The 25,102-nt window shown below is 42.3% G+C and overlaps 1 protein-coding gene across 9 annotated transcripts in view; it reads left to right on the top strand.

Annotated features, from left to right (window-relative positions):
- SPATS2 (spermatogenesis associated serine rich 2) overlaps window positions 1-25,102 on the top strand; it is a 172,112-nt gene that overhangs the window by 89,868 nt on the left and 57,142 nt on the right. For 8 of the 9 annotated variants that reach the window (XM_033222200.1, XM_033222193.1, XM_033222194.1 and 5 more), the window contains one exon: window positions 1,418-1,683. In XM_033222200.1, the coding sequence (XP_033078091.1) occupies window positions 1,659-1,683 (25 nt within the window). In that variant the 5' untranslated portion in view covers window positions 1,418-1,658. Of the gene's footprint in view, window positions 1-1,417; window positions 1,684-23,348; window positions 23,444-25,102 lie in introns of all 9 variants that reach the window. The other variant, XM_033222201.1, reaches the window with a different exon arrangement.

Genomic DNA, 25,102 nt, shown 5'->3' with positions numbered 1-25,102 from the left:
AAAAGTCTCACATTTGCTGTTTTTCGAGCCTCTAAGTCCATTCTTTGGGTTTGTACAGTGAGTGTGTTTCTCAACATTTCACATCCCACCCCCATATATTTTTTACAACTGTATTTGAGCTGGGAAACCTGAGAAGAGGTTAGATACAAGAAATTCTAGGCCAGGCGCGGTGGCTCAATCCTGTAATCCCAGCACTTTGGGAGGCCGAGACAGGCAGATCATGAGGTCAGGAGATCGAGACCATCCTGGCTAACACGGTGAAACCCCGTCTCTACTAAAAAAATACAAAAAACTAGCCAGGCGAGGTGGCGGGCGCCTGTAGTCCCAGCTACTCGGGAGGCTGAGGCAGGAGAATGGCGTAAACCTGGGAGGCGGAGCTTGCAGTGAGCCGAGATCCAACCACTGCACTCCAGCCCGGGCGACAGAGCGAGACTCCGTCTCAAAAAAAAAAAAGAAAAGAAATTCTAGGCTCACACCTGTAATCCCAGCACTTTCAGAGGCCAAGGCAGGCAGATCACAAGGTCAGAAGTTCGAGACCAGCCTGGTCAAGAGCCCAGCCTGGCTAATATGGTGAAACACCATCTCTACTAAAAAAAAAAAAAAAAAATACAAAAAATTAGCCAGGTGTGGTGGTGGGTGCCTGTAATTCCAGCTACTCAGGATGCTGAGGCAGGAGAATCGCTTGAACCTGGGAGGCGGAGGTTGCAGTGAGCCGAGATCACACCATTGCACTCCAACCTGGGCAACAAGAGCGAAACTCCATCTCAAACAAAAAACAAAACAAAAAGAAATTCTAGAGGAAGAGAATAGACCCTTGATTTGGATGGGAAGATCAGATGGCTCATGCCTATAATCCCAGAACTTTGGGAGGCCAAAGCAGATGGATCACAAGGTGAAGAGATAGAGACTGTCCTGATCAATATGGTGAAACCCCGCCTCTACTAAAAATACAAAAATTAGCTGGGCATGGTGTTGCACGCCTGTAGTCCCAGCTACTCGGGAGGCTGAGGCAGGAGAATCACTTGAACCTGGGAGGCAGAGGTTGCAGTGAGACAAGATCACGCCGCTGCACTCCAGCCTGGTGACAGAGCAAGACTTCATCTCAAAAAAAAAAAAGAAAGATCTTGGGGAGTGGTAAGAGTTAACATTTTAGTTTGCAAAGCAGAGATGGGGATATTTTAGATGGATACAAAAGATAAGAAGACTAAGAGAACATACTTTCTAAACTAAGGGGATAATCTGATTCTAAGATTAAGTTTTCTTAAGAAAAATTCTGCTTTTCAGCAGCTACATTGTTTCTATAGTACTTAAAACTAGTTTTGTACAGAGAAATACAAAAGAAACCTTGTGGATATCTCAGAAATTTTGTACAGATAGTCATTACTGTAATAGTATATGTGTGTGTTTTTCCCTCCAGAATCTCCCTGGAAAAGAAGACATGAATATCTGCAATGATTCTTCCTGATAAGAAGTCGACACAAGAAAAGGAAAGGAGATTGATAGCTAGTGAGCAGAATTTCCAGCAGCAGGATTTCGTATTTTTTGCTTCCAACTGCACACTTCCATTGCCCACTTTTGAATCAGAGATACCTACACAAAATCCAGACAAGGCAAAAGGATACTTTTCTTGTATATTTTTTGAGATCTAAGAAACGACAATGTCCAGGAAACAGAGCCAGAAGGGTAAGATACATGTGGGCATAAATTGTTAAAAGCATAGCTATAACGATCCCCATTTATAGCTGTATATTTAAAAACTGTCCTAATGTGTTTTGAATGGTTTTACAAGTATTTATGGATATTAGATTATAGCTTTGTGTATTACCAGTCTGAGAATTAATTCATATAACAATAGCTTTTCTACTCACACAAACTTATCAAATTATGATATACTTACTATCTTAAAGATGCGTTTTTGAATACTGAACATATGTTAGGGAGATGTGGTTAAGAGGGCTAGCTTGTTGCAGGATGTTCTATGTTGTTTGAGTTGACATTTTTCTAGAGAAAGGCAGCGGAGCAAGAGTAAATGCTTCTGGTTTTTGTTTCCTTCTTTAGCTTTCCTTCCGGGATTGTTCCTCTAGCTTCTTATCTAAAGTGAAATACAGGGTGCAAAGAGTCAGGAGATAGAAGGGTAGTTATAATGGAGGGAAGGACAACAAAGATTCTGCAAAACCTTTTTCTACTTTTCTAGAAAGCGGCAAAAATTTAAAGGGACAAAGTGAACAATAGCACTAGAACTGTTGTACATAACTGGTATATATTGATTAAAAGAATGATCATAGATATCCTGGCATTTTCCCCTCATTCAATTTAATTTCCAGTTCAAAGTTAGTATTCTTTAATTCAAAACAAAGCTTCATAGATACAGGTCTCACATGTTAAATATGAAGAAAATGCTTCTAAAGCTGATTTTGACTTGGTAATTCAAAAACCTCATAAGAAAGTAAATAAACCAGATTTGTGGTTTCGAAAGTTGTAGTTTCATTGTGTAGTAAATCTATAGGAAGAATCTGAGCTCTAGGGAATGCTTAGATTACTAAAGCTGAACTGTTCTGTGGAATGAAATTTACCAATGGAAAAGTTTTTTTTTAATAACAAACCAAGTTTGTTTTTTCTTAGTTGTTATAATTCAGTTTGTTTTTTTCCCAGTTATGGTTGAAACATTGAGCATCTGTTTTTGCCCTGCAAATGAGAAATACTATAGTAAAAATAGGGTTCTGGAAAAGTTGAGCATTTAATTTTTCCTAAAAAAAGTTAACTTCAGCAAATTGCTTTGATCTTTTTAAAATGAGAGAGTCTTTATTTCATGTCTGTGTTTTGTAAAAAAAGTATCATTGTGAAGCAGGATATTTCCCTGACCCCTTTGCAGGAGTCTCTCCTTTGCTCAGCCTGCTTCTCTCAACTCCTCACGGGAAGGAGAGCGTGAGTGAACAAGGCAGGAACTGGAGGGCTTAAGTGCTGGAACCAGCTGGCTGCTGTGGCAGCGTCCAGGCTGTGGGGTGCCTGTGACTCCCAAGGCTCCAGAGGGCATATTACAGTGCTCTTTTAGCTCTGCCATCTGTGGACGGCTTAAGTGTTAACAGCTCAGTGGGCCCTTTGCCCCGTTGTGTGGGGTGGCTGCCCTCTGCCAGCAAGGGCAAAGGGCCAGTGTGACAGCCTTTTGTATCAGCACTCGTGGCTCCTGAGCTCTTGTCTGGCGTCCAGGAAAAATGAGGTCACACAATGAATTGAAGGATGGTAAATGCAGGAGATTTTATTGCTCATGAAAGTGGCTTTTAGCAGGAAGGGGAGCTGAAAAGGGGTTGGTGGGGTGGGGGTAGGTAATCTTTCCCTGAAGTCCAGCTGTCTCCAGCTAAATTTTTCTCCAAAGTTACACCATCAAGCTGTCCCTCTAAAGTCAACCCGCTTCTCTCCAACATCCTGATGTCCAGCTGGTTCTCCTCTCTGCCAGCTGAGTCTGGGGTCTTTATAGGCACAGAATGGGGCAGGGCAGGGCCATGGGTGGTTTAGGAAAACATTCAAACAGGAAAACAGGGATATAAGTTCTCACTTTGGGCCGAGGTTTCAGGCATTTTGGCTTGAGGGTGGGGTTTTCACCGGTGACCCATCCTTTTCTGCCTAGAATTTCTTTGCCTCCTGTCCCCATCAGTTGCTTTTTGTAACTGGTATCTAATTACTATAAAATGAATGTAAATATTACTATAAAATGAATTTAAATTTTAGACTATAACATAGACACTAAGTGCTTACCAGTTTTTGTTGAACTTAGCCTAGATTTGCACTTAGTTGGAAACAAAGTAAAGCTTACATGTTGTTGCGACTTTCTCTGAAACAAATCTATTCATGTAATTCATTTGCATGCCTGATATTTGGTCCCATGAAATATATAATATTACAGTATTCCATTTATTCATTTATACGTTTAAAGTTTCATTGCTTTGGGTTTTAGTAGTCTAATCTGTAAATATACTGGCTCTATCTACTTGATTATACTACATTAAAAAGCAGGGTCGGCCAGGTGCGGTGGCTCACGCCTGTAATCCCAGCACTTTGGGAGGCCGAGGTAAGTGGATCACAAGGTCAGGAGTTCGAGACCAGCCTGGCCAAGATGGTGAAACCCCATCTCTACTAAAAATAAAAAAATTAGCCAGGTGTAGTGGCACACGCCTGTAGTCCCAGCAACTCAGGAGGCTGAGGCAGGAGAATCCCTTGAACCTGGGAGGCGGAGGTTGCAGTGAGCCAAGATCACACCACTGCACTCTAGCCTGGGTGACAGAGCGAGACTCCATCTCAAAAAAAAAAAAAAAAAGGGTCTATGGTAGTCATTGTTCTTGGTGGTATTTCATTTATAGACTCTTATTTTGTAAGGAGTTATGCTTTTATTTAGCAATAGACCATGTTTTCATATTTTCCTTTTGTCAGTAATACTTGTAAATTCCTTATTTAATGAAATAGTGGAGTTAAACTTGAACAGCTTAAATTAAATTAAGTCAGTTTCAGTTAAAATTATCGATTACTCCAAGCCTATTAGCCAATATCTAGCGGAAGTCAGAGCTGTGCTTCTTAAGAGTGTGGTCTGTAGACCCTATTCCTGTCTGTGAACTGGAGAAGTATATAGAAATGAAGTGTGTTTAAGAACTCTTTGATAGTGATTTGACAGTGTGGCAACATCTCAGCCCTTTTAAAAACAGTTTTATTGAGGTATAATTTAAATAACTTAAAATGTGCCCAAGTGTATAATCTGATTATTTTTAGTAAATTTATGGAGTTGTGCACCATCACCAAAATCTTGTTTTAAAACACTTTCTGCTTGGGTATGGTAGCTAAAGCCTATAATCTCAGCACTTAGGGAGGCTGAGGCAGGAGAATGACTTGAAGCCAGGAGTTCAAGATCAGCCTGGACAACATAGTAAGACTGTCTTAACTGGGCCACCACGCCTGTAATCCCAGCACTTTGAGAGGCCAAGGCAGACGGATCACCTGAGTTTGGGAGTTCCAGTCTAGCCTGACCAACATGGAGAAACCCTGTCTCTGCTACCAAAAAAAAAAAAAAAAAAAATTAGTTGGGTGTAGTGGCGCATGCCTGTAATCCCAGCTACTCAGGAGGCTGAGGCAGGAGAATCGCTTGAACCGGGAGGTGGAGGTTGTGGTGAGCCGAGATCGCCCTCCAGCCTGGGCAACAAGAGCAAAACTCCATCTCAAAAAAAAAAAAAAGACTCTGTTTCTACAAAAAAATTTAAAAAATTAACGAATTATAGTGGCACATGCCTGTTATAGTCCCAGCTATTTGGGAGGCTGAGGTGGGAAGATTACTTGAGCCCAGGAATTTGAGGCTGCAGTGAGCTGTGATCACTACACTCCAGCTTGGGTGACAGAGCGGGACCGTGTCTCTTAATTTTCTTAACAAAGTCTTCTTTTCCTTATCCCCCAATATTCTCTTGTTTGTGATCAATTCCTGCTCCCTACCCCAGCCACAAGCAAACATTGATCTTCTGTCACTTTATTTTTGTGTTTTCTAGAAATTTCATATACATATATTAGTACAATATAGTTTTTATGTCTGGCTTCTTTTCACTTAGTGTAATGTTTTTAAGGTTCCTCCATATTGTTGAATGTGTCAGTAGTTTGCTCCTTTTTACTACTGAGTAGTATTGTTATAACACATTTATCCATTTACCAGTTGCTATTCATTTTGGATTGTAGTTTGTGCTGTTATGAATGATTGTCAGTTATGTACATTTGCTTACAAGTCTTTATGTGGACATATGTTTGCATTTCTCTTGTGGAGATACTTAGGAGTGGACTTCTTTAACTTTGTAAGAAACTTCCAGACTGTTTTCCAAGGTGGCGATATACAATTTTACAATCCCACCAGCAATATATCAGGATTTCATACCAACACTCCATATGGTCAGTCTTTTTTTTTTTTTTTTATTATAGCTATCTTAATAGATGTATAATGGTATCTCATTGTGGTTTTGATTTGTACTTCCCTAATGACTAATGATGTTGACCATCTTTTCATGTGATTTTTAGCCATTTATGTATTTTTTTGGTGAAATGTCTGTTCAATCTTGATCCGTGTGAAAATTTTGGAGTCTTATTATTGAATTCTAAGAGTTCTTTGTATATTGTGAATACAAGTTCTGTATCAGGTACATGCTTTGCAAGTATATTCTCCCATTCCATGGCTTGTCTTTTAATTTTCTTAATGGGCAGGGCGCGGTTTCTCATACCTGTAATCCCAGCACTTTGGGAGGCCGAGGCAGGTGAATCACCTGAGGTCAAGAGTTCAAGACCAGCTGGCCAATCTGGCGAAACCCCATCTCTACTAAAAATACAAAAATTAGCTGGGTGTGGTGGTGGGCATCTGTAATCCCAGCTACTCAGGAGGCTGAGGCAGGAGAATCACTTGAACCTGGGAGGTGGAGGTTGCAGTGAACCAAGATCCTGCTGTTGCACTCCAGCCTGGGCGACAGAGTGAGACTCTGTCTCAAAAAAAATAATTCTTAATGATGTCTTTTAAAGAGTGGAAGTTTTAAATTTTGATGAAACCCAATTTATCTTTTTATTTTTTTCCTGTCACGGATTGGGTTTTGGTATCATGTCTGAGAATTCTCTGCCTAACTCAAAGTCAGAAAGACTTTTTCCCAGTTTTATAGTTTTATCTCGTATATTTTAAAGTCTGTGATCCTGTTTGAGTTAGTTTTTTTTTTTGTTTTGCTTTTAAATGGAGTCTCCCTCTGTCACCCAGGCTGGAGTGTAGTGACGCAATCTCAGCTCACTGCAACCTCTGCCTCCCAGGTTCAAGCAGTTAGTTCTCTGTTTCAGCCTCCTGAGTAGCTGGGATTACAGGCACCCGCCACCAAGCCTGGCTAATTTTTGTATTTTTAGTAGAGACAGGGTTTCACCATCTTGGCCAGGCTGATCCTGAACTCCTGACCTCGTGATCCGCCTGCCTCTGCCTCCCAAAGTGCTGGGATTACAGGCGTGAGAGCCACCACGCCCGGCTGAGTTAGTTTTTATATGAGGTGTAAGAGTCTAAGTTTACTTTTTTGCATATGGATATCCAGTTGTTACAACACGTTTTGTTGGCGAGGCTATCCTTTCCTCCATTGAATTGCCCTGACGCCTTTGTTGAAAATCAGTAGACCATGTGAAGATTTATTTCTGGACTCTCTTCTGTTACATTGATACATATATCTGTCTTTATGCTAGTACACTGTATTGATTAGTATGGCTTTATAGTAAATATAGTTTAGTAAGTAAGGAAGATACATCCTCCAGTGATTTTTCCCTCCAGAATTTTTTGGGCTATTTTGGTTTCTTTACATTTACATATAAAATTTAGAATCAGATTGTTAGTTCTTACAAGAATATCTGCTTGGAATCTGATAGAGAGTGCACTGAATCGGTAGGCCAGTTTGTATAGAACTGTCATCTTAACACTATGGAGGCTTTCAGTCCATGAACTTACTACTATATCTCTGCATTTATTTAGATCTTAATTTCTCTCAGCAGTGGTTTACAGATTTAAATGTACAACTCTTGCATTTTTTTGTTAAGTTTATTGCTAAATAATTTATTCTTTTTTTTTTTTTTTTTAATGGAGTCTCACTCTATCATCCAGGCTGGAGTGCAGCGGCACAATCTTGGCTGACTGCACCCTTTGCCTCCCAGGTTCAGTAGATTCTCCTGCCTCAACCTCCTGATAGTTGGGACTACAGGCCCACACCACCATGCCCAGCTAATTTTTTTTTTTTTTTGTACTTTTAGTAGAGACAGGGTTTCAAACTCCTGACTTCAAGTGATCTGCCCACCTCAGCCTTCCAAAGTGCTAAGATTATAGGCGTGAGCCACCATGCCCAGCTGTATTTCCAAAGGGTAGTTTTGCTACATATAAAAATCATCAGCCAGGTGTGGCAGCACCTGCTGAAGGTGGGAGGCTTGCTTGAACCTGGAAGGCAAAGGTTGCAGTTAGCCAAGATCGCACCACTGCACTCCAGCCTGGGCGACAGAGTGAAACTCCATTTAAAAAAAGAAAAAAATTTTTTTTTCATTGATAATTTTTTGTTTTAGTACGTAGAATATGCCATTCCACACAATATGTCATATTGTTCCCCTGTTGTAATGAGTCATTCTTCTCCTGTTGCTGTCAATATTTTCCTTTGTTTTTAGCAGTTTGACTCTCATACATCTTAGTATGGATCTCTTGGGAATTTCCTCAAATGTTGGCCATTATTTCTCAAAAAATATATTTCTCTTTCCTCTCCTTCTTGGGATTCTATTACACATATATAAGTAAGCTTGATGTTTCCCTACCAGGTGACTGAGGCTCTGTTCCTTTTTTCCCAGTGTTTTTTTTTTTTTCCCCTGCTCTTTAGATTGTTTAATTTCTGTTGATCTCTTTTCAAGTTTACTGTTCCTTCTGCTGTTTCGGATCTGCTGTTAAGTCTGTCTAGTGAATTTTTCTTCTGGTATTGTATTTTCAATTAGAATTTCCCTTCATTTCTTGCCGGGCACAGTGGCTTATGCCTGTAATCCCAGCACTTTGGGAGGCCGAGGTGGGCGGATCACTTGAGATCAGGAGTTCAAGACCAGCCTGGCCAACATGGTGAAACCGTCTCTACTAAAAATACAAAAATTAGCTGGTTGTGATGGTACAAACTTGTAGTCCCTGCTACTTGGGAGGCTGAGGCAAGAGAATCACTTGAACCTGGGAGGCAGGGGTTGCAGTGAGCCAAGATTCACATCACTGCGTTCCAACCTAGGCAACACTCCATCTCAAAAAAAAAAAAAAAAAGGAATTTTCCTTCTTTTTTTTTTTTTTACAGTTTCCTTATTGAGGTTCCCAATTTGTTGAGTCATTGCAATTATATTTTCCTTTAATTATTTGAAATAATTTGATATACTTTTCTGTACTTCTTTGAACATTTGAAGTCTTAGTAAGTCCATCAACTGGACCCTCTCAAGAATCAGTTTTCTAAGGCCGGGCACTGTGGCTCACTCCTATAATCCCAGCACTTTGGGAGGCCGAGACAGACCAGCCTGAACAACATGGTAAAACTCCGTCTCTACTAAAAATACAAAAATTAACCGGGCATGGTGGTGTGCACCTGTCATCCCAGCTACTCGGGAGGCTGAGGCAGGAGAATGTCTTGAACCCAGGAGGCAGAGGTTGCAGTGAGCCGACATCACGCCACTGCACTCCAGCCTGGGTAACAGAGTGAGACTCCGTCTCAAAAAAAAAAAAAAAAAAAAAACAAAATTCAATTTATATTTATTGGTATTTGGGGTTTTTAATATGTATGAGTCACTCTTTCCTTCTTCCTTCATTCCCTCCCTCCCTTCCACACTCCCTCCCTTACTTTTTTCTTTCATTTAGGTAATGTATTGTGCTAACTCTGGATTCTCATTTTATTTTCTGAGAGTATTTGAAAAAAAAAAATTTTTTTTCTGGACTTAAGAATCTTCCTCCTCCAAGTGTACAGCCAGTACTACATCTGTGCTAAAAAAAAAAAAAAAAATGTAGTTTTTACTTTTTAGCCTGGCTTCTTGGGGTTGCCTCTGTGTCTGCAGTGGTTAGTGATCAGCAGCTTATTTGGACAGAGGTTTTGCTCTGGCACCTCAAGCCCATAAGGCTTTCATCCTCTGCTGATTGATCTATGTAGGCTGAGGAGTACATTCAAAGTTCAGACCATTCTCAAGTCTGCTTTAACTTTTACTTTCCTGTAGCTACTCTTGGATCTCCTTTATGCATTTATCTAGTTTTCTGTTTAGCTAGGGATGGTAGAGAGCTTATCTAGCTTTTCTGTGGCCTGTTCATTTACAGGATTTCCCTTTTAAATTTCCTACTTGTTTATCACTCACCCAGCCAAGACCCCAACTTCAGACTAGTAAAAATGCAAGTTTTCTGTTTATTTCCTGCTGAGTTCTTGCTTTAGCTGACAGAGCTGTGGGGTTTCAAGTCCTTTTCAAATCGAGTTAGCCCTGTTGTCAGTAAAGCTGCTGATTGTCATGGCTAGCCCAGCCCTGGTAAAGTTAACTGTTCTCGAGGAAGCTAGAGATGGGGAATGGGAGCAGCCCTACTCTAGGCAAAGAAAGACACGGACTTCACTGTTCTTACTTAAAGCTTTAGCAGTTTCCCAATAATTTGTTTTCTGCCTTTGGTTGATTTCCAGAGCCCTGAAATGGTTGCTTTACACATTTTTTTGTTTGTTTTTGAGACAGGATCTCTGTCACCCAGGCTGGAGTGCAGTGGCGGCGCGATCATGGTTCACTGCAACCTCTGCCTCCCAGGCTCAGATGATCCTCCCACCTCAGCCTCCCGAGTAGCAGGGACCACAGGTGTGAGGCACCATCCCCAGCTAATTTTTAAAAAATTTTTTGTAGAGACTGGGGTGTTGCCATATTGCCCATTTTGGTCCCAAACTCCTAGGCTCAAGTAATCCACCAGCCTTGGCCTCCCAAAGTGTTGGGATTATACACGTGAGCCACTGTGCCTGGCCTCATTTTATGCTTGTGTTTTAAGGAGAGGACTTGCCTACCTCTTTACACCACCATAATCCTCAAGCTTCATTTTATTGTAGATTACAAAAGCATTGGTTTTCAAAGCATTAGAAATTAAAACAACAAAATAACAGCTAGTTCTTTACCCTAGATAGTTTGAATAACACTGAGTTAAATAATGGCAATAGTGGACAGGTCTTTAGACCGTAAGTGGCCTGCTTGTTCATATGGCTTACTAGTTAATTAGGTAAAAAATATTTTGCCAAAAATCTCCTGTGGGCCTTATCCTTGGGTTATGTATACTGTTTGTCAAGCAACCAGGCGTCAAAAATCATGAGATAAATACAAGAAACTTTGAAAAGAACCCACGGCAAATACTTGAGAACGTGTTATATTTATGACATTAATTTACAGGAGGATAGATATGCATAACTTTTTTGTTGTCTTGCACTGTCGCCCAGGCTGGAGTGCAGTGGCGTGATCTCAACTCACTGCAAGCCCCGCCTCCCAGGTTCACGCCATTCTCCTGCCTCAGCCTCCCGAGTAGCTGGGACTACAGGTACCCACCACCACGCCCAGCTAATTTTTTGTATTTTTAGTAGAGAAGGGGTTTCACTGTGTTAGCCAGGATGGTCTCGATCTCCTGACCTTGTGATCCACCCACCTCGGCCTCCCAAAGTGCTGGGATTACAGGCATGAGCCACCGTGCCCGTTCCAGATATGTATAACTTTTTATATTTTCCTTACTGATCTCTGAGTCTAGCACTGATTAGAAGAAAGCAGACTTGGGGGGTAATCCAAGGTTGGAAGTGGGCTTGTTTGTGATTCCCACAGATTGCTGATGCACTTTACATTGTTCCTAATTTCCTCTGAAGACAGCCTCTAGAGATTAGAGAAGGATGAGATCAAGCCATTATAACTTTTTTTATATTTTTGGGAGTCCTGATTTTGTCAGATGGTATTTTTCTCCCATATCTGACTATGTATCAGAATCATCCTGAACATTTAAAACATCTTTTTGTGTCTCTTTCTCTGGGGATGGTATACTAGACTCTTTTTAACAGTCAAGATTGCTAGTATTGTTCTAGACACAAAATCATATTTGCCCATCAATGTCTAATTATATTTATCAAGTTACAGTGCTAAAAGTAAATTCACAAGTGGTTTACTTTGTCAACTTCATCTGGCATTTTAAGTTTAGTTACCTCTCCTTTTGTCCCTTGACAGACTATTCAGCTACAAAACACTTACACACTTGGTATTCAAACCTCTGAAATAATGAAATAGCTGATTTGAGTTTCATAGTTGATCATGTAACAATGTCTTGTATTACTGTGCTATTGCTTAATTCTTTCTCTACTTTTTGTCGATTATAGAGCTACTTAAATATTTCCCTCCTTTCCCCCCCACTTCCCCTTCCTATTTAAAAATCTTTGGGGGTAAAAAGAAATGTCCATATTGGTTTTCCCCCTTTTTAATCATCATTAGGGTGAATCCTTATGTGTTGGATGATATCTTTCCTTCATTCACTTCATAATGGCATAGATGCTATTGAGATCTCATCTTGAAAGTAAATGACTTCTGGCTGGGCACGGTGGCTCACGCCTGTAATCTCAGCACTTTGGGAGGCCAAGGCGGGAAGATCACCTGAGGTCAGGAGTTTGAGACCAGCCTGGCTAACATGGTGAAACTCTGTCTCTACTAAAAGTACAAAAAAAATTAGCCGGGTGTGGTGGTGTGTGCCTGTAATCCCAGCTACTTGGGAGGCTGAGCAGGAGAATCTCTTGAACCTGGGAGGCAGAGGTTGCAGTGAGCCGAGATGGTGCCACTGCACTCTAGCCTGGGCAACAAGAGTGAAAACTCCGTGTCAAAAAAAAAAAAAAGTAAATGACTTACGATTAGAATTTTCTTTTTTCTTTTTCTTTTTCTTTTTTGTTTTTGAGACAGTGTCTCACTCTGTCACCCAGGCTGGAGTGCAGTGGCGCCATCTTGGCTCACTGCAAGCTCCGCCTCCCAGGTTCACACCATTCTCCTGCCTCAGCCCGTCGAGTAGCTGGGACTACAGGCGCCCACTACCATGCCCGGCTAATTTTTTAATATTTTTTTTAGTAGAGACGGGGTTTCACCGTGTTAGCCAGAATGGTCTCGATCTCCTGACCTCGTGATCTGCCCACCTCAGCCCCCAAAGTGCTGGGATTGCAGGCGTGAGCCACCATACCCAGCCTCCTCTCCTCGCCTCGCCTCTCCTCTCCTCTCCTCTCCTCTTCTCTCCTCTCCTCTCCCCTCCCCTCCCCTCCCCTCCCCTCCCCTCCCTTCCCCTCCCCTCCCCTCCCCTCCCCTCCCTTCCCCTCCCCTCCCCTCTCCTTTCTTTTTTTCTCTCTCCTCTCTTCTCCTCCTCTTTCTTCTCTTCTCTCTTTTTTCTTTTTCTTTTTCTTTTTTGTTTTTGAGACAGTGTCTCACTCTGTCACCCAGGCTGGAGTGCAGTGGCGCCATCTCGGCTCACTGCAAGCTCCGCCTCCCAGGTTCACACCATTCTCCTGCCTCAGCCCGTCGAGTAGCTGGGACTACAGGCGCCCACTACCATGCCCGGCTAATTTTTTAATATTTTTTTTAGTAGAGACGGGGTTTCACCGTGTTAGCCAGAATGGTCTCGATCTCCTGACCTCGTGATCTGCCCACCTCAGCCCCCAAAGTGCTGGGATTGCAGGCGTGAGCCACCATACCCAGCCTCCTCTCCTCGCCTCGCCTCTCCTCTCCTCTCCTCTCCTCTTCTCTCCTCTCCTCTCCCCTCCCCTCCCCTCCCCTCCCCTCCCCTCCCTTCCCCTCCCCTCCCCTCCCCTCCCCTCCCTTCCCCTCCCCTCCCCTCTCCTTTCTTTTTTTCTCTCTCCTCTCTTCTCCTCCTCTTTCTTCTCTTCTCTCTTTTTTCTTTTTCTTTTTCTTTTTTCTTTCATTCTTTTCTCTTTCTTTCCTTTTCTTTTTCTTTTTTTCCAAAATGGAGTCTTGCTCTGTTGCCCAGGCTGGAGTGCAGTGGCATGATCTTGGCTCACTGCAACCTCCACCTCCCAGGTTCAAGCGATTCTCCTGCCTAAACCTCCTGAGTAGCTAGGATTACAGGTGCCCACCACCATGCCTAGCTAATTTTTGTATTTTTAGTAGAGACAGGGTTTCACCATGTTGGCCAGACTGGTCTCGAACTCCTGACCTCAGGGAATCCGCCTGCCTTGACCTCCCAAAGTGCTGGGGTTACAGGCATGAACCACCACGCTGGCCTTTTTTTTTTTTTTTTTTTTTGAGAGAGTCTCCCTCTGTCACCAAGGCTGGAGTGCAGTGGTGTGATCTGTGCATACTGCAACCTCTGCCTCTGGGGCTCATGCCATTCTCCCACCTCACCCCCTCAAGTAGCTGGGACTACAGACACGCGTCATCGTGCCTGGCTAATTTTTGTATTTTTTGTGGAGACGGGGTTTCACCATGTTGCCCAGGCTGGCCTCAAACTCCTTGGCTTACGTGATCCACCTGCCTTGGCCTCCCAACGTGCTGGGATTACAGGTGTGAACCACCACACCGGGTCTAGAATTTTTTTTCTTGCTATGTAATTTTGCTGAGCTATAGAACTTTTGAGAACTGTAGTAATGTGGTATAATTATTTTTAATAGATGTGTTTGAAAGTAACCGTAAGTCCACTTCTTTCTTCTTTTGTAAGTTCTATAAACATTTGATTTACCTGAAGGGGTACTTAATGAAAATCTTTACAAAGTAAAATAAGGCTGGTTATAGTGGCTTACACCTGTAATCTCAGCACCTCTGGGAGGCTGAGGCCGGAGTATGTATCACTTGAGATTAGGAGTTTGAGACTAGCCTGAGCAACATAGTGAGACCCCATCTCTATAAATAAATAAAATAAATTAGCAGCCAGGCATGGTGGTTCACGCCTGTCATCCCAGCACTTTGGAAGACCGAGGCAGGCAGATCACTTGAGGTCAGGAGTTTGAGACCAGCCTGGCCAACGTGGTGAAACCCTGTCTCTACCAAAAATTACAAACATTAGCTGGGTGTGGTGGCAGGCACCTATAATCCCAGCTCCTTGAGAGGCTGAGGCAGGAGAATCACTTGAACCCGGGAGGCGGAGGTTGCAATGAGCCGAAATTGTACCACTGCATTCCATCCTGGGCAACAGAGTGAGACTCTGTCTCAAAAAAAGAAAAAAAAAAAAAAATAGCCAGGCATGGTGATGTGTGCCTGTAGTCCCAGATATTTGGGAGGTTGAGGAAGGAGAATCACTCAGGCCTAGGAGTTTGAGGCCACAGTGAGCTGTGATCCTGCCACTATACTACGGGCTGGGTGACAGAGCAAGACCCTGTCTCTAAAAAAAAAAAAAAGAAAAGAAAAAGAAAAAAAAAGTAAAATAAAACTTTTCATAGCTGAGAAATATGGGCCAGGTGCAGTGGCTCACATCTGTAATTCCAGCACTTTAGGAAGCTGAGGCAGGCGGATCACTTGAGGTCAGGAGTTCAAGACCAGCCTGGCCAACATGGTGAAACCCCATCTCTACCAAAAACACAAATTAGCTGAGCGTGGTGCCGTATGCCTGTAATCCCAGCTACTTGGGAGACTGAGGCAGGAGAATTACTTGAACCCAGGAGGCAGAGGTTGCAGTGAGCTAAGGTCACGCCACTGCACTCCAGCTTGGGCAAGAGTGAGATTCTGTCTCCAAAAAAAAAAAAAGAAAAGAAAAAAGGAAAAAACATGCAATGCAACTTTCTCTCCCTGAAAAATGTTTGATTTTTCATTCATCTCATTCAAAAAGGTTGAACTGTACTTTTTTGACAACTCAAAGACAAGATTTTATTCTGGCTACTCAAGTTTTTTTTTTTTGAGACGGAGTCTCCCTCTGTCGCCCAGGCTGGAGTGCAGTGGCCGGATCTCACCTCACTGCAAGCTCCGCCTCCCGGGTTTATACCGTTCTCCTGCCTCAGCCTCCCGAGTAGCTGGGACTACAGGCGCCCGCCACCTCTCCCGGCTAGTTTTTGTTTTTGTATTTTTTAGTAGAGACGGGGTTTCACCGTGTTAGCCAGGATGGTCTCGATCTCCTGACCTCGTGATCCACCCGTCTCGACCTCCCAAAGTGCTGGGATTACAGGCTTGAGCCACCGCGCCCGGCCTGTTTCTCTTTTTTTTTTTTTTTTTGGAGATGGAGTTTCACTTTTGTTGCCCATGTTGGAGTGTAATGACGCAGTCTTGGCTCACTACAACCTCCACCTCCCAGGTTCAAGCGATTCTCCTGTCTCAGCCTCCCAAGTAGCTGGGATTACAGGCATCTACCACCACGCCCGGCTAATTTTTGTATTTTTAGTACAGATGGGGTTTCATCATGTTGGCCAGGCTGGTCTTGAACTCCTGACCTCAGGAGATCCTCCGCCTCAGCCTCCCAAAGTGCTGGAATTACAGGCATGAGCCACCACACCTGACCCCGTTTCTCATTTTTAGGAGTAATTTTTTTCTATGTGAAATAGACTGGTTTTATTGATAGTGCTAGAGATGTTTTAAGTCTTTTATTCACTTCCACCTGAAGCATTTACATTATTTACATACCGTTTTAAGTCTATTATTTTCTCTAAAAGTTAAATTCCAAACAAAGTTGTAAATTATATTTGTGGTTTTGGTACAAATTAAAACAATAATAGAGATCGGAGAAAGAAAAATGTATCTTAGGAGCGGCTCACCAGCTGGTAAATCAACTGCATTTGCTTTTCGTGTACCTTCTAGTTCTTATCTGTTAGCAAGACTTCTTAAATTCTGCTTAGTGATAATCATGCCATAAGATCATCTCCTTCAGTTACCTTTTTTTGAGTGTGTCCCAACCACCTAGTACAGTTAGTTGTGTATAATCTTCTTGAGGAGCAATCGGAAGAGACTTGCGACATACTATCATTAGCCTTAGCCTTGTTCCAGTGTTTTGTTGCTTACCCATCAAAACTTTAAACTTATATTCAGCATATTTGTTTCTGCCTTAATTTAAGCTCATACTTCTTTTGTAGCTTCAGGGGAATAAAGAACAATTGTTTGACATCCTCTTTTTAAAAAACTTTGAGGGTAAATAAGAAAGGCAATGTGAATATGAGTAGTGGTATAAAACACTGACTGTTAGAACCAGACAAACTCAATTTTTTTTTTGAGACGGAGTCTCGCTCTGTCGCCCGGGCTGGAGTGCAGTGGCCGGATCTCAGCTCACTGCGAGCTCTGCCTCCTGGGTTTATGCCATTCTCCTGCCTCAGCCTCCCGAGTAGCTGGGACTACAGGCGCCCGCCACCTCGCCAGGCTAGTTTTTTGTATTTTTTTAGTAGAGACGGGGTTTCACCGTATTAACCAGGATGGTCTCGATCTCCTGACCTCGTGATCCGCCCATCTCCACCTCCCAAAGTGCTGGGATTACAGGCTTGAGCCACCGCGCCCGGCCCAACAAACTCAATTTTTAAATTCCATCTCTGTCACTAGCTATGTAGGCTGTCCTAGCAAGCTAGGAAGTCTCTTTACTGCTCTAGGTCTCCTCTTCCTTTCCTGTAAAATGGCAAGATCGCAGAAGACTTCTGTGTAGGAATATCAAGAGCATTAACTGAGATAATTCATGTAGAGCTGCTTCACAGTGTCTAGCAGAATGAAGCACTCATTAATGCCAGCTGCTGTTATGGTGGTCTGTTTAGCCTTTTTAAACTTGAGACCATTTATAATTCCTGTAACTCAGTAGTTCTCACCTGTTAGACCCAATGTTCCCTTTTTATTTTTATTTTTTTTATTATTATCTTTTGAGACAGAGCCTTGCTCCATCAACCAGGGTGGAGTGCAGTGGCACAGTCAGCTCACTGCAGCCTCAAACATTTGAGCTCAAGCGATCATCCTGCCTTAGCCTCTTAAGTAGCTGGGACCATAGGATAGCACCTGGCTACTTTTTTTAAAAATTGTGTTGTAGAGACAGGATCTCACTGTGTTGCCTAAACGGGTCTCAAGTTTTAGGTTTCAGGTGATCTTCCTGGCTCGGCCTCCCAGGGTGCTTGGATTACAGGTGCGAGCCACTGTGCCTGGCCAAAATTTGTATTTTAACCATTTTTAAGTGTATGACTCAGTGGCATTAGTACATTCCCATTGTTGTACAACCATTACTGCCATTCATGTCCAGAACTCTTTTCATATTATAAAACTGAAACTCTATACCCATTAAACAGTAACTTACCATTCCCTCCCAGTTGTTGGCAACCACCATTCTACCTACTGTCTTTGTGAATTTGACTACTCTAGGTAACACATATTTCAGTGAGATTAGACTGGGTGCAGTGGCTCACACCTGTAATCCCAGTACTTTGGGAGGGTCATTTGAGCCCAGGAGTTTGAAACCAGCCTGGGCAACACAGTGAGATCCCATCTCTACAAAAAAATTTTAAAAATTACCCAGGGCATGGTGGGGCGTGCCTTTAGTCCACGCTTCTTGGGAGGCTGAGGTGGGAGGATCACTTAAACTCAGGAAGTTGAGTCTGTAGTGAGCCAAGGTTGCACCAGTGCATTCCAGCCTAGGCGACAGAGCAAGACTCTCTGTCTCAAAACGGCCCCCCAACCAAAAATTTATTATTGAAAAGTTTAAAATTATGAAAAGTAGAAGAGTATGAGGAACTCCTATATACCTGTAACTCAGGTTCAATAATTAGCTACATATGACTATTTTTTTTTGTCTGTGTTTCCACCCATCTCTGATGGTTTATTTTGAAGCAACTTTCTCCCACTATCTTAAGGAAAGACTTTTAAAATAAAACATAAAATGTACTAACCAGAATTGAAAAGAATTAATGTCAGTGCATTATTACATATAGAATTAAGAACACCTGTTCATCAAAAGGCACAATTAAGAGAATGAAAAGGCAAGTTACAGAATGGGAGAAGAAACTTGGATTATATTTAATAGACAGAGAAATACAACAAATCAATAAGAAACAGACAACTCCCCTTTCCAGAAACTGGGCAAGAATAGGCATGTCAGGAAAGAGAATATCCAAATGGCTAATAATATATAGGCACTCAGTCCCTTTAGAAGTAAGTGAAATGCAAATTGAAACCCTAATGAGATAACTATAATACTGATCTCATACCAGAATCACTAAAATTGAAAAGAATAACAGCGCCGGGCGTGGTGTCTCACGGCTTTAATCCCAGCACTTTGGGAGGCTGAGGTAGTCAGATCCCTTGAGCTCAGGAGTTTGAGACCAGCCTGAGCAACACGGTGAAACCCCGTCTCTACAAAAAGTAAAAGATTAGCCAGGCATGGTGGCGTATGCCCGTAATCCCACTGTAATCTCAGCTACTCAGGAGACTTAGGCCGGAGGATTGCTTGAGCCCAGGTAGTTGAGGCAGTGAGCCGTGATTGTGTCACTGCACACAGCCTGGGCGACAGAGTGAGACCCTGTCTCAAAAATAATAATAATAATATAATAATAATAATAATGAAAGCAAAGAGTTTATGGGGAACAATAGAAACTTAGTGGGGCATGGTGGCTTACACGTATAATCCTAGCACTTTGGGAGGCCGAGATAGGCAAATCACCTGAGTTCAGGAGTTTGAAACCAGTCTAGCCATCATGGCAAAAAACCCGTCTCTACTAAAAATACAAAAATTATCTGGGCGTAGTAACACACGCCTGTAATCCCAGCTTCTCAGGAGGCTGAGACAGTAGAATCACTTGAGCCCAAGAGGTGGAGGTTGCAGTGAACTGAGATCATACCACTGTACTCCATCCAGCCTGAGCAACAGAGCAAGACTGTCTCACACACACATACACACACAAAAAAATCTCAAATACTGCTAGTGAGAATCTAAATTGGTACAGTGTCTTTGAAAAACTGTTTGACAGTATATACTGAAGTTGAAGCTACACATACCATATTTAGTTCTATTTTTGTATATATTCAACAGAAGTACATTCCTAGCTAGCGTAACACTTGTACAAGAATATTGAAAACAGCATTGTTTGTATTGTCCCAAAACTGGAAGCAACCCGGTTGCCCATCACTAGCAGAATAGATAAGTAAATAATGGCATAGTCATACTGTGAAATATTATTCAGAAATGAAAACGAATAAACTGCGTTTGCCTGTAAGAACCTAATATGAGTCTTACAACACGACGTTGAGCAAAAATCCAAATGCACACCAAAAATAAAATGCATACAGGGTTATTCCTTTTATAGCTAATGGTAAGACTATACCATAATATTTAGGGATGTATGCTTAAGTGATATGAATTATAAAGAAAGGAAGTGGAAGTCCAGAGAGCGATTACCTTTTGTGAGTGGGAGATGGAGAGGGGGCATGATGAAGACTTCTAAGTACTAGCAGTGTTTTATTTCTTCACCTGGGTAGTAGTACTTGGGTATTTGCTTTGTGATAAATTTTCAGACCATAATCCTTTATGTATTTGCACCATACATGTGTTATATATCAGCGTAACTTTTAAGAGGACATTTCCTTTGCCCAGAACAGGCTTAAACAAGCGTGTTACTTGAGTGTCTCTTATCTTCACAAGTTTAACACTTAAAGCTGCCTTGTGATAATTTTAACAATTATTTGGAGACAGGAATATTTATGATTGAAGTTGATTATTGACTTCTAAGTCAGTTTAAGAAAAAAGAATCTGACAGGTTTAATTATCATTCACATGAAGGTTAATGAGTGAAGAGTGACAGATTTTGCAGTGCTGTAGTGTTACGAGAAAGGCCGTGGTTTAGTTGGAGACAGAAGCATGCGATTAGGATTGACCTATTCATTTCTGTACTTTGAAGCAAGGTAGATGGGTGGAGAGGGAAAGCATTCACTATTTTGCAGTTCTAGAAGGAACATCCAAAGCAAAGTCTTTTAACAACAAACAACTTCTCTCAGATCTAAACTGGAATTAGTACTATTATGTATGAAATGAAACACAGAGTTAAAATAAGAAATCATTTCCCATTCCTCACTGTCTAGATTCTTACTAGCTATTCTGTACTGATCTTAGTTAACTGGAAGTTTGAGTTTTAATACCTGGTTGTCCATCACTGGCAGAATAGATAAATAAATAATGTCATAATCATACAATGAAATATTATTCAGTGATTGTGTTAGTCCATTTTCCTGCTTCTGATAAAGACATAACCGAAACTGGGCAATTTACAAAAGAAAGAGGTTTATCGGATTTACAGTGCCACGTGATTGGGGAGGCCTCGCAATCATGGTGGAAGGCAAGGAGGAGCAAGTCACATCTTATGTGTATCTCTTTTTGCAGCAGGCAATGAGAGAGTTTGTGCAGAGAAACTCCCGTTTTTGAAACCATCAGATCTCATGAGACCCATTCACTATCACAAGAGCAGCATGGGAAAGACCCGCCCCCGTGATCCAGTCATCTCCCACTAGCTGTCTCCCACAACACGTGGGAATTATGGGAGCTACAAGATGAGATTTGGGTGGGGATGCAGAGTCAAACCGTATGAAAATGAATAAACTGCCTTTACTTGCAAGAACATAACATGAGTCTTACAACATGATGTTGAGCAAAACTCCAAATGCATGCCAAAAATAAAATGCATACAGGGTTATTCCTTTATAGATAAAGGTAAAACTAAACCGTAATATTTAGGGATATATGCTTAAGTTGTATGAATTATAACGAAAGGAAGCATTAAAGATACTTTAATTTTTTGACGTACATAATTGAATTTCTTTGAGTATTCTTGTTGCTACAAAAAAATTACAACTGAATTTCTTTACTGGTGTACTGGTAGAATTCTTGTTGTTGTTGTTGTTCTTGCTCTGTAGCCCAGGCTGGAGTGCCGTGGCGTAATCTCGGCTCACTGCAACCTCTACGTCCAATCTCGGCTCACTGCAACCTCCACCTCCCTGGTTCAAGCAATTCCCCTGCCTCAGCCTCCCGAGTAGCTGGGATTACAGGTGCATGTCACCAAACCTGGCTAGTTTTTTTTGTATTTTTAGTAGAGATGGGGTTTCACCATTTTGGCTACACTAGTCTCGAGCTGCTGACCTCAGGCAATCTACCCGCCTTGGCCTCCCAAAGTGCTGGGATTACAGGCGTGAGCCACCACGCCCAGCCTGGTAGACTTCTTAAGAATCTGAAAGACAGAGAGGAAGAGGAAAGAATTTTTTTAAAACTACATTTCATTTCGTATGTAGGAAAACGAATTCCAGACTAATGAGAGATGTCCTGGAGACAGAAGAGTGGGCATTAAAGTCAATCTCATTGCCTCCTGGCTGTTCTCTAGAGTATAGTACTAATGATACGGAAGTCAGGGAGGGAAGTGCTGGGAAGGGAAGGGCCGTGGTCCCATTGAATGATATTGAAGGGCGGAAGGGCGTGGTCCTTGGCTAGGGCTCCATCCCAGGCCTATGACCTAGGTGAGGATAGGCATTTTTGTTTTCCTGGCCAAATGTTGCATTTCCCAAGACCACTCTGGCCTGCCACGCCCCCATCCTATGCCTATAGAAACTCAGAGACCCTAGCAGGAAGACACACAGGTGGCTCGACCTGGAGAGGAGCACATCAGGGGAGGAACACATGGGCTGCTGTAGGTAGAGAGGAATGCACCGACAGCCACCAGCACGCCAGCAGGTCACTGACCGGCAGAATGACATGGAGTTTGGCTGGGGCAGTAGGAGGAGAGCCTGGGCCACGGCCCGACTCCAGGGAAAAACCATCTCCCTTCTGGCTCCCCCATCTGCTGAGAGCTACTTCCACTCAATAAAACCTTGCACTTATTCTCCAAGCCCATGTGTTAATCTGATTCTTCTGGTACAACAAGGCAAGAAACCCCAGGATACAGAAATCACCCTGTCTTTGTGATAAGACGGGTCTAATCGACACAACACAGGCCACCTATGGACGGTAGGTCGCTAAACCGAAAGAGCATCCTGTAACACACACCCACTGGGGCTTCAGCTGTAAACATTCACCCCTAGACACTGCCCGTCTGTATGCTTCCCTAGAGGTTTGAGCAGCAGGGCACTAAAGAAGTGAGCCACACCCCCATTGCACACCCTGCGATGGGGGGCAAGGGAACTTTTCCTGTTGCACTAAGGTTTGTGAAAGGTGGACTGACTTGGAGGAATTGACAGAAATCAGAACAAACCTTTTAAACAGTGAGACCCTCAATAGTTCTTGGAACTTAGCTGGGTGCAGTGGCTCACGCCTGTAATCCCAGCACTTTGGGAGGTCAAGGCAGGCAGACCGCCTGAGGTCAAGAGTTCGAAACCAGCTTGTCCAACATGATGAAACCTCATTTCTACTAAAAATACAAAATTAGCCAGGCGTGGTGGCACATGCCTGTAATCCCAGCTATTTGGGAGGGTGAGGCAGGAGAATCGTTTGAACGTGGGAGGCAGAGGTTGCAGTGAGCCAAGATCACCATTGCACTCCAGCCTGGGCAACAAGAGTGAAACTTCTCTAAAAATAATAATAATAATAATTCTTGGAATTTAATAATTAAAAGCTTATTCTGTTGCCCTGAAAACTCAGGAAATCTGTGAGGGAGAGTAAGGTAGGATTTAATTGCTTGTCTACCTGCTTCCCATAAAAACCCTGATGTTTCCATCAAGCTCTACCTGGAAAAGTCAGAACTCATTCTAGAAGTTTGTAAACTTCCTGGTTTAAGTGCTTTGTCTCATAAGAAGAGGCACAGCATCCTTCAGAATATAGTTGAAATGGCACCCAAAGGAGCAAAGTAAGGAAAAAATTTCATCAGCTGTTGAGACTATAGACAAATGAAAGCAGAAATAACAGGAAGATAAAAGGCTGCTTTCTTGCATTGCAGCAGATTGACTGGTAATTGGACAAGCGTGGATTTCTTCTGAACCTGTGAGTTGCAGTAGTCACCTGATAGAAGACTGATTGATGAACCGTCAGTTGGTATGCTTACAACCTACTGAGAGGATATGTGTAGTCTGGCCATTGGCAACAAAGATGGCGTTATTCTTAAATAAGTTATAAAGAATTAGATATGTATAAAAGTGTTAGCATTTCAAAAGGCTACAGTAACACACTATGGTAGTATTAAAGCAGACTAGAAGTCCTACAAAATGGCATTTTAACATATTTTTCTAAATTTCCCTGATTTGCTCTGATTTGGTTCCCTTCCGAACTTGATTCCCTATTATTTACTCATTCTCTTTTTCATAAATATTTTATTTCCTACCAAAACTGCCAAGACCAGCTCGGTCGGAGAGACCCTAACCCAGCAGTACTAGAGGAATTAAAGACACACACACAGAAATATAGAGGTGTGAAGTGGAAAATCAGGGGTATCACAGTCTTCAGAACTGAGAGAGCCCTAACAGAGGTTTACCCACATATTTATTAACAGCAATCCAGTCATTAGCATTGTTTCTATAGATATTAGATTAACTAGAAGTATCCCTTATGGGAAATGAAGGGATGGGCCTAAATCAAGGGATGGGTTGGGCTAGTTATCTGCAGCAGGAGCATGTCCTTAAGGCACAGATTGCTCATGCTATTGTTTGTGGTTTAAGAACGCCTTTAAGTGGTTTTCCGCCCTGGGTGGGCCAGGTGTTCCTTGCCCTCATTCCCGTAAACCCACAACCTTCCAGCGTGGGCGTTATGGCCATCATAAACATGTTGCAGTGCTGCAGAGATTTTGTTTATGGCCAGATTTTTTTGGGGGGGGAGGGGCCTGTTCCCAACGTGTCCCCCTTTGATTTTTAAAGGGATAAAAGCAAAGGCAGCTTTGTCATGGTGAGCTACTTCTCACCGTGCAGGAGTCAGGATCTGCATCTGCAGACTATACAAAGACAAACAACACAGATTAAAAGCACAATCATCATTGAAATCAGAGAGCTTCCAAGTGTTTTTATCTATTTTAATGGGTTACTAGCTGCTAATCTGTCTGCAGCTCCTTTAAGCACTCCAGTTCCTGGCATTAAGGTCAGGTGTGCCTGGGATGTTTTAAATATTTGTTTTTTTAATTTTGCAATATCCAAAAACAAAGTTTGCAGTGTCCTTCTAGATGCTTTTTTATTCTTTCCCAAATTTTGATATTATTAAGAGCTATTAATAGTTTCCACAAATCCTTATGTTTAGCTCCTACAACGGGCCATATCATTTGAGGTTGAAGTGCCACTATACCTCCATGGTTCCAGATAATAGGAGCTTTTGCCGCACTTCTTATCATTTCTACCATCTTACCGTTTTGTTCAGACCATCTGAACACAGTGTGGCCATGGCACGCAGACTGAGAGGTGCAATCAAGCTCAACATCCCCTTAGAGGACCAATTAATAAGGATTCCATAGGAATCGTGCAGCGTGATTTTTTGGGCCTGTTCTGCAATGCAATCTTCCTAAACAAGTATGTTCATTTTTTCTAACTGGGTCCAATCCTGTTTACAAATAGGTTTTTGAGGGTGGTATGCCTCAGTTATTGGAGCAGATTTATTATGGTAAATACTAAGATCAGAAAGCATGTGTAACTGTGTCATAGAGTGATTACATCCAGGCATTATTGCCAGCCAAGATTGATAAATATGCCCAGTAGGTATAATTGTTCTCTGTGT

The sequence above is a fragment of the Trachypithecus francoisi genome, unplaced genomic scaffold (assembly GCF_009764315.1).
Source record: "Trachypithecus francoisi isolate TF-2019V2 unplaced genomic scaffold, Tfra_2.0 Lachesis_group11, whole genome shotgun sequence".
NCBI lineage: Eukaryota > Metazoa > Chordata > Mammalia > Primates > Cercopithecidae > Trachypithecus > Trachypithecus francoisi.
This window is presented reverse-complemented; position numbering and strand designations above follow the sequence as displayed.